This window comes from Brachionichthys hirsutus, unplaced genomic scaffold (assembly GCF_040956055.1).
Source record: "Brachionichthys hirsutus isolate HB-005 unplaced genomic scaffold, CSIRO-AGI_Bhir_v1 contig_958, whole genome shotgun sequence".
NCBI lineage: Eukaryota > Metazoa > Chordata > Actinopteri > Lophiiformes > Brachionichthyidae > Brachionichthys > Brachionichthys hirsutus.
The window spans coordinates 1-8,953 of NW_027180962.1; the positions used below are offsets into that span (position 1 = coordinate 1).

At 37.9% G+C, this 8,953-nt stretch overlaps 1 protein-coding gene across 1 annotated transcript; it reads left to right on the forward strand.

Moving 5' to 3' along the window:
* Positions 1-224: 224 nt before the first annotated feature.
* Positions 225-7,515, forward strand: LOC137917024 (syntaxin-binding protein 2-like; the record flags this gene model as incomplete). Its single annotated transcript, XM_068759908.1, has 16 exons — positions 225-301; positions 394-469; positions 1,042-1,145; positions 1,347-1,495; positions 1,582-1,666; positions 2,267-2,397; positions 2,496-2,603; positions 2,835-2,892; positions 3,018-3,083; positions 3,258-3,338; positions 4,934-5,075; positions 5,192-5,298; positions 5,393-5,491; positions 5,591-5,676; positions 6,666-6,826; positions 6,899-7,515. Coding segments are annotated over 16 exons (1,610 nt in total), but the record flags the coding sequence as incomplete, so codon positions are not given.
* Between the last annotated feature and the right edge of the window lie 1,438 nt (positions 7,516-8,953).

Genomic DNA, 8,953 nt, shown 5'->3' on the forward strand with positions numbered 1-8,953 from the left:
TTGATATGAAGTCCATTAAAAAGCTACAACAGTCGTACATTTGATCCACAAAAGGGAAATAAACAAACTATATTTTCACCGTCATTATCGAAGGATGATCCTGCAAAGCGGAATAAAATGGCTAGATCATTTTGGTGTGGTTGCTCCCTGTGTTTCACTTTTATATGTTGGTGCATGTTATATTGATCATCTCCTAAAAATAAATCCTGTTTTCCCATTTTCAGTCGTGGAGGACATTAATAAGCGAAGGGAGCCCATCTCAAGTTTGGAGGCCATTTACTTGATTTCACCTGTGGAGAAGGTTAGCTGTTGTCTTGCCCTCAGTTCCCCATACTGTTATTCTTTTGTCTTACATTCTTATATTGCTAAACAAAATGTTGTTTTTCATTACAGTCGGTTCATGCTCTCATTAATGACTTCAAATATGCAGCCTTTACTTATAAAGCAGCTCACATCTTTTTCACTGACAGTAAGTATACCCATGTGTGTGTGTGATATGCTGTTCACATTATTTCATGTTTATTTATTTATTTATTTATTAATTCGTTTCAAGCAGAATAAAAATTAACAAAACAAACTTATACCTTTTTGCGTACAAGAAACAAAAACCCAACAAATATGTCCAAAACAACCACCAAAGTTCACGTACACAAAAATAGCAATATTAAATTATATAGTGCTTGAAAAGGAGTGGGAAGAAGAAAAACTTATTAAATCCCACCCCCATAATACAACTGCTATTGTTCATCTATTGGACAACCAGCAATGGAAAAAAAAAAAAACAATTAACACAATGAAGATGAAAAAGCAAAAACAAACAAAACAATTAAGTAACCGTCATACATAGGATAAATTACAAAATATATCTATATATATATTAAGCCATTATGTTGAAATTCTTAAAAAAACAAAACTATATATTCTATAAAACCTATTCTGCAGTTATGTTCAAATGTACTATACCAAACATTTATCTTCAAAATAAACTGAGAATTTCAGGAGCATCATTTCTAATAATATATTTTATTTTTGTTTTCATAGCTTGTCCAGATGGGCTCTTTGCTGAGATTGGGAGATCCAGAGTTGCCAAAGTTGCCAAGACTTTAAAAGAGATTAATGTCGCCTTTCTGCCATATGAGTCTCAGGTAAGGGGCGATCCCTTCTTCACTTAACATTAACTATTGTTTTTATCTGTGATTTGATTGCCCGAAACAAAATCGTCCAATTCCCCTAAACAAGGTTGTTACCAAGTTACGAAATAGAAAGCATTTTCAGGCCTTTTGGAGGTTGCCATTGTTCTTGATGTTCATAATGTGGCAAACATGAATTCCCTGTCTTCCCTGCAGGTCTTCTCCCTGGATGACCCGGGATCCTTATACTCCTTCTATAGTTCAAAGCCAAATGAAAACAAAAACAAAATGCTGGAAATTCTGGCAGAGCAGATCGCGACTCTGTGCGATACACTGAAGGAGTACCCTGCAATCCGTTACCGCAAGTACGGACGCCTTGCATCCCATTATGTCAAACATCAGATTGCCATTGAATAAACTGGTAACGGTTGTGTATGCTACTGTGTCCAAGGGGACCAGAGGAGAATGCTCGACTGGCTGAGGAGGTCTATCAGCACCTTAATGCTCACAAAGCTGACAACCCAAGCATGGGAGAGGTTAGGATCTCCGTCTACACTGGCATCGGTTTGCATTTGTTGTCCTGTCATTTATCTCACCCAGAATTAGCTGAATTGTTACACTGCTTTTTTTTTTCAATGCTAAATCAAATTTTTCATATTAGAGAATTCTCTTCATTTGGAATTCTGCAGCTCTTCACCTTCACCGTTTGTAGATATTTTCATGGTTTCTGGGTTTTATTTCCTGTCCAGTCAGTTTCTCACACTGCCGGACTCTTCCTTTCTGCTGGTTTTCCTCTTCTTGCTCGGCTGACCTCCTTTCTTCAGCGATTAGCAGGCATGTATTTCTGTTCCCTTCCTCCCATCACATACCTGAAATGCTTTACTATGCTGCGCTATCTAATCATTCTACGTACCTTTACTGTACTTGGCACTTTGTGTGCTTCCTTCTTCCTGCATTTGAGATGATAATGAAGGCATAGATAACAGCTGGAAAGACTTTCTGCATCACAGATTTACAAAAAAAAAACCATCAATAAGGGCCTTCCTTGTATGTTGTGTATATATATAGAACATATCCTCTTTTCTTATGCATCTGTTAAAATAAATCTGATTGCTCCTTGTCTCTCGTGTCTGCAGGGTGCCGATAAGGCGCGGTCCCAGCTGCTGATTGTGGATCGTGGGTTCGATCCCATCTCTCCTGTTCTACATGAGTTGACCTTGCAGGCTATGGCCTATGACCTGCTAGATGTGAAACAAGACATCTATACGTGAGTGAGCATCTTGTTATTTTGAGCGCCCCTGGGCTTTCAGTCTCCATATTCATTTATGATGTACAGAGTTCATGTTATTTTTTTTATTTTTAAAGTTTTCAAACAACTGGCATTGGGAATTCAAAAGAGAGAGAGGTGTTGCTCGATGAAGACGATGAGCTCTGGGTTCAGCTCAGACACATGCACATTGCCGACGTCACTAAGTAAGTCTGTCACAAGTAGACAAGTTAGCGGCCATATTTCTGTCCAATATGCATTTTCACAAATACATTAGAAAAATAATAATTTAATTAAAGTTATTGCAATGAATGAATGTTTTATCTGAAATGTATTTACAACAAAAAGCAAACTGAATTAAAAAAAATTATCTGTAATATTATAATTCATTGAACTACTTACCTGTTCTTTTTTTTTTTTATTAAAACTTTATGCAGGAAAGTGACAGATCTTCTTCGCTCCTTTTGCGAGAGCAAGCGGATGTGCACCGACAATGTGAGGGTTCATGAACTTTATTTTTTTCATGTTGATACAGATGTCCATGATAAAACATGAACACATTATTCTTATTCTTATTATTATTATGCCAAAATGTTTGCTTCAACTCTTTTTGCATTCAGGCCAACATGAAAGATTTATCCCAGATGTTAAAGAAGATGCCGCAGTATCAGAAAGAGCTGAGCATGGTGAGTCGGAGATGGAGAAGAAGCCGGTCTTCTGTACCTTTTCAGGGGAATTGCTATAAGAAATCTTTCGTCATACCAGAGTCGACAGTAATGATTGCAACTTTGGGGAAGAAAAAAAAGCTTTATGTATCATAATAATTTTGATTCTGATTCTTAACAAATGTTCATTCACAGTACTCCACTCACCTGCACCTAGCTGAAGCTTGTATGAAGAAATTCAAGGCCTGTCTTGATAAACTTTGTGAAGTGGAACAGGTCAGTGTTTTTTTTCAGTGCAGTTTTTTATTTATTTTATAATGTCCCATCATGTTCGGTCATCAGACACGTACATTAAGCATCTTGGAGAAAATGGGTGGGCTAGGATTTATTCGGTCCAACCCACACCACGCACTAGCTGACCTCGACTTGATGGTATTTTTTATTTCTAGCTCCTCCAGAGTATGTATAAATGTAACTGCCATGGTCTGGTGATATTTAACGCAGGAGTGTAATCGTAATATTGTATGAGAGGCTTGGGACTCTGTCATGGTTAGTGTTGGGCTTTGAATAACACATTCATGTAATGTCCTTCCGTCAACATGATCCTGTGATAAACTGTTGCTCATAACAGTGTTTTCTTTTTTGTAATGGGCCAGAGATGCTTTGTCTCCATGGCGGGGGGCATTCTGCCACTTAGACTTGTATCCAGCGAGGTATAATCACACAGGAAATTCGTTGTGGTATTGCAACATGCAACTAATGACCTTTTTATACGAGTGAATCACTCGACTGCATTAATGGATAATGGCTCGACAGCATGTCTGAAAGCTGCCATTTTAATCCAATGGGTTTGTCTTGGCTGTAAGAAGGACCGTGCTGTCCAGACAGCAATAGCTCTCTGTCAGCTGCCGTTTGTTTTAAGTGCCCTACATTGTCGGGTCGGGCCAATATAAATATATCTGTGTAATGTTCTAAATAAAATGCACTGTATTTTTATGAGCGCTTCTAGCCGCTCCGGTTTCACTTGTCCATGAATAGTTTTGTTGATTGGCTCTGACAAGGCTTAGATGAAGCTCAACATAAATCTGGCCCAGAGATTTGAGGGAGGTCACATTGTGCCCAGGATGACATGGAAAGGAAATCCCAAATGAAATATATACATTACCGTTCAAAAGTTTGGGGTCACTTAGAAATGCCCTTATTTTTGAAAGAAAGGTTTGTCAATGAAGATAACTTTAAACTAATCAGAAATACACTCTATACATTGCTAACGTGGTAAATGACTAGTCTAGCTGCAAATGTCTGGTTGTTGGTGCAACATCTACATCGGTGTGTAGAGGCCCGTTTCCAGCAGCCATCACTCCAGTGTTCTGATGGTACAATGTGTTTGCTCATTGCCTCAGAAGGCTGATTGATGAGTAGGAAACCCTGCAATCATGTTAGCACAGCTGAAAACAGTTTAGCTGGTTAGCGAAGCCATGGAAAAGTCCTGGGTAGCTGGTTAAGAAGCTATCAAACTGACCTGGGTGACCCCAACCGTTTGAACGGTAGTGTATAATGTTTTTTTTTTTTCATGCAATATTTTGGATTCCAAATGCAACTGCATTCTAGGACATTTTTATTTTTGTAACATTTTATTTCCTTCAATAAAAATTAAATATTTAGATTATAAAGTCTGCGTAATGACAGAATTTATCTTAAATTAGTTTGGCCAAATGTCGGAGCAGTAGTGGTCACTAAATATGCTCGTGAAGACGTAGTGGCAGACAGAGAAATATAATAAGGCTAAAAGACATCCTTGAGAATGTCAGCTGCTATAAGTCGGATGACTTGTATTTGTTCATCTTTAACCACCTGAGAATCACCTGCAGGACCTGGTAATGGGAGAAAATGCAGAGGGGGAGCATCTTAAGGATTCCATGAAGAGCATCGTTCCTGTCCTCCTCAACAACGAAATCGAGGCTTATGACAAAGTCCGCATCATACTGCTTTACATATTCCATAAGAAAAAAGGTGCGCCCTCGTCTCTGCTTCGGTGAACATAGTTTTAACACCCACATGTTTTTGTGCACAGAACTTAATATTCAAATCAGGATTGCTGTTACTTTGTTGTCTCGTTGTCCATGCAGGCATCGGGGAGGAGAACCTTGCTAAGCTCATTCAGCATGCAAACATACAGGCTGACAGCAGCATCATCAGCAACCTGCAGAACTTGGGCTGCAATATTCTCGCTGGGGTAAATTCCTTGATTGCAGTATGGTTGTACGTTGAGCGTTACTGTATTAAGAATCTATTCCTTCAGTTTTCGTTACATATGTTGTGATCGTTAGGGCCGCAACGCTGGGCAAGCACTGCCAGAGAGGAAGGAGCGCACAGAGAGTACATATCAGCTCTCCAGATGGACACCCATCCTTAAAGATGTCATGGAGGTATAAGGCAAACGTGGAGCTTCTGATCTGGCTGGTTCAGCTGCTCAGTTTTGCTTTCACCATTTTACATTTAATTTGATCCGCCTTTCTGTGTCTTAGAATGCTATTGAGGACAAACTGGACAGAAAGCAATGGCCCTTCATCTCTGATCCGGCTCCCATCAACACAACTCAGACTGCCGTCAGGTGGGTGCTGGGAGCAGAAGATAATCACACGATGCGATGTTGATCCTTTTTTGTATGAAGTAATTTGTTTATGACTACTTCCCAGGTATACAGTAATTAGCATATTTATAGGACAGGTCTATGAAATAATAAATTAATAAATAATATTAATAAATAAATTAATTCAACCATTTGGGATTTTGTAGCTCTAAGCTGATACTTAAAATGTACTGCATACTTCAGAATGTGTAAAAATAGCTGGTAGATTTTCAAAATTCAGAAAGACAACGCTGCGATAAAGTAACTTTAGCTGAAAACATCCACCTCTGGACTATCTACATACAAGGGACGCATTGTGACTCCGAGGTGGAATTTGACAATTAGATGAGTAGAGTTTTAACTGTGAGAGTGAATAAAGTTATCGTTTCATTCAATTAAATCATTAATTCCTCTGGTTATTGTAGTTCCATGCGAATATAATTTCTTTTTTCTTTTTAAATGCACTGGTCTAGTGTCTGTGTTTTTTTCCTTGTAGGTAGTTGGGTAAGTAATAACTACCGGTATATCCATCTATATTATAGAAGAATTAAGAAATGTTGTCATTTTTTTATTCTTTGAAAAATGAAGGAAATCTAGAACTGCAGAGGGATGAGTGTTTTCAGTTTCCTGTGGTTTTGAATAGCCCTGTAATCTTTCAGAGAATTCCTTTAATGATGCTTTCACAAACCACTTTCATGTGTCTGGGTTCTCTCATAATCTGCATCATTTCAGTAAAGTGCAGAATTAAAGCCGAGTAGTCATTAATATTAACCAGATTATACGATTGCTATGTAAAACCTGATGTAGCCATAACCAGAAAAGAGTTTAATTTGAAGACCTCTTACATTTTCTGCGACCTGATTAGCGGATGTAGTGTCCAGTGTAAACCTGAAATGCACTTGATTTTCATGTGAATGCATTTTCTTTTAGGTCAATACTCAGATATGGTTTTATATTTTATTTTTTTACAGCAGTGCTCGTTTTGGACATTGGCACAAAAATAAAACTCCAGCAGAGTATCGCTCTGGCCCTCGTCTTATTATATTTGTGATTGGCGGAGTGTCGCACTCAGAGATGCGCTCTGCCTATGAAGTCACCCGCGCCACTCAAGGGAAATGGGAGGTGCTGATTGGTAAGCAATCGCTTTTTATTTGTTTTTGCAGTTTTGACTGAATTTATTGTAAATATTCTTCTTCCCCAAAAGGGTCATCTCACATTCTGACGCCAACCTCCTTCCTCAATGACCTGAAGAGTCTGGACCAAGTTCCTAATCCTGATTGTTAGATAGCCGAGCAAGGAAAAGCACATTGTAGTCAGGGTTTAGTCATTCCTTTCAGATGATGGATTCTGTTGTGGCACTATAGCATCTGAAGTGAACTATGAAGTTGAATTTTTAGATGTAGCCATAGAAGGAAAAATGTCATTCTTCTATTTTTGAATGTTCTTTTGAGTATTTGTTGTGAATCAGACTGTGTATACTGTTGTGATTGAAACTTTATTACAAATATTTAATTAATATAGAAAACATTTTGATTGTTTATGTATTGTATCTGAATTTTGTAATCCAAAAACAAGAGAATTCCCACAAAACCTGATCAAAAATATTATTTGAGTCTAATATAGATATATTATATGTCAAGAACTGTATGTGTTATGAATTCTGTGACATGAAGTTTGGGATTATTTTTTATTTATCTTCACATACTGTATCCCCCCCCCTAATCTGGGAAATTTTATCTCACTCAAATGTCTCAACTGTTGTTTTGTTATATCTTGCACATTTACCATGTATAATAATAATATATGATTGAGAGCAAATGTGGTGGGTGTTTATTTCCTTAGTATTTAAACATGAGTAATAAAAGAAATGCAATATGCACTTAGAATGTTGTCTTGTGTTTGGTATTCCTGGGGACGATTTATTGAAATGTATAAGTTTGGTTGAAGACGTTTCACCTCTCATACAAGACGCTTCCTCAGTTCAGTGAAGAATGGCAGCCGCTCCACAATCGTGTGGCTCAACACCGGAGAGAGACAACGCCTCAGGACAAGACGCAGCGGTCCACCTGCAGCTGAAAGACGCAGGCCAATCCTTTTGAGGACAGCAATGTCCAGGTTTTAGCCAGGGAAGACAGATGGTTTGAGAGGTGATTTAAAGAAGCCATTAGTGTTATTTAGAAATAAATCAGCACTGGAGATTGCTTCAGGATCCCCAGTGCTGATCCTAAAGCCGGCTACATATGTAGCTGTCCAGTCCTGATCCTGAAGGTGACATCTTTTCCGCGGCATTGACTCGGGGAATGTTCTTTATCTTGCCCACTTCGGTTGGTTTTTTTGGTTTCTGCATGACAAGACAGGGTGGTGGCTTTTTGGTTTTGCTTTGATTTTGTATCGATTATCTTTGTTCCTGCGTGATGATTGCATTTGAATGAAACTCTTCCACATTATTAGATGTGTTAATTTATTCCCATCACAAACTTTGTTTCAAACTTATGATTTTTCTCATTTACGGTATGGCTTTATCTCTAACAATTTTTAAGTTACAGCCTTTTAAAAAGTGATATCAAAACTGAATATTTTATTGTAATTACTTTGGCGGCTGATGAGTTACATAAAGTAATAAATAGTTATTTAACAGCATGTTAAGGAGTAGTTACATTTATTTTACATTAAATTACATTACATTTAGTTACATTTTTTACTGTGTTACGGTTTACATTTGGCCTTTGGAGGGCAAACATAATGCTAATGTGGCCCTTGGAGAAAATGAGTTTGACAGCCCTGCTTTAAGGCTTCACTCTGTGGAATGAATCCATATAATACGGCTTTCACTTTCTGAAATGAGTGACGGAAAACATTGAACTTTATATGCATTTACTTTTTCTTTTCTTTTTTTTTGACCTTGCTGTCAAAATTAACCCACAGCACTCAAAAAATTTAAATAATTTGCCTAAGATTCAAAGTTATCCAGGTCATGGTTGATCTCTTGTTACATGTTGAGTTGACTGAATTCAACAGAGGTCTAAATAAATGTGTGCATTCTACATGTAGCATTTATCACAGCAGTGGTTTTCTTAATCCCAAAATGACAACCTGGGCACATGTCTACCTCTCAAGCATGTATTATTTACTCTGTGAGGGCTTCAAACCTGAACTTAAATTGCCGTGTTAGGTCACAAGAGCGAACACGCACACCTACCAGTGAAAAAGATTATCCCTGCCCATGTCAAGGATTATGTTTTCATCTGGGATTACAGAT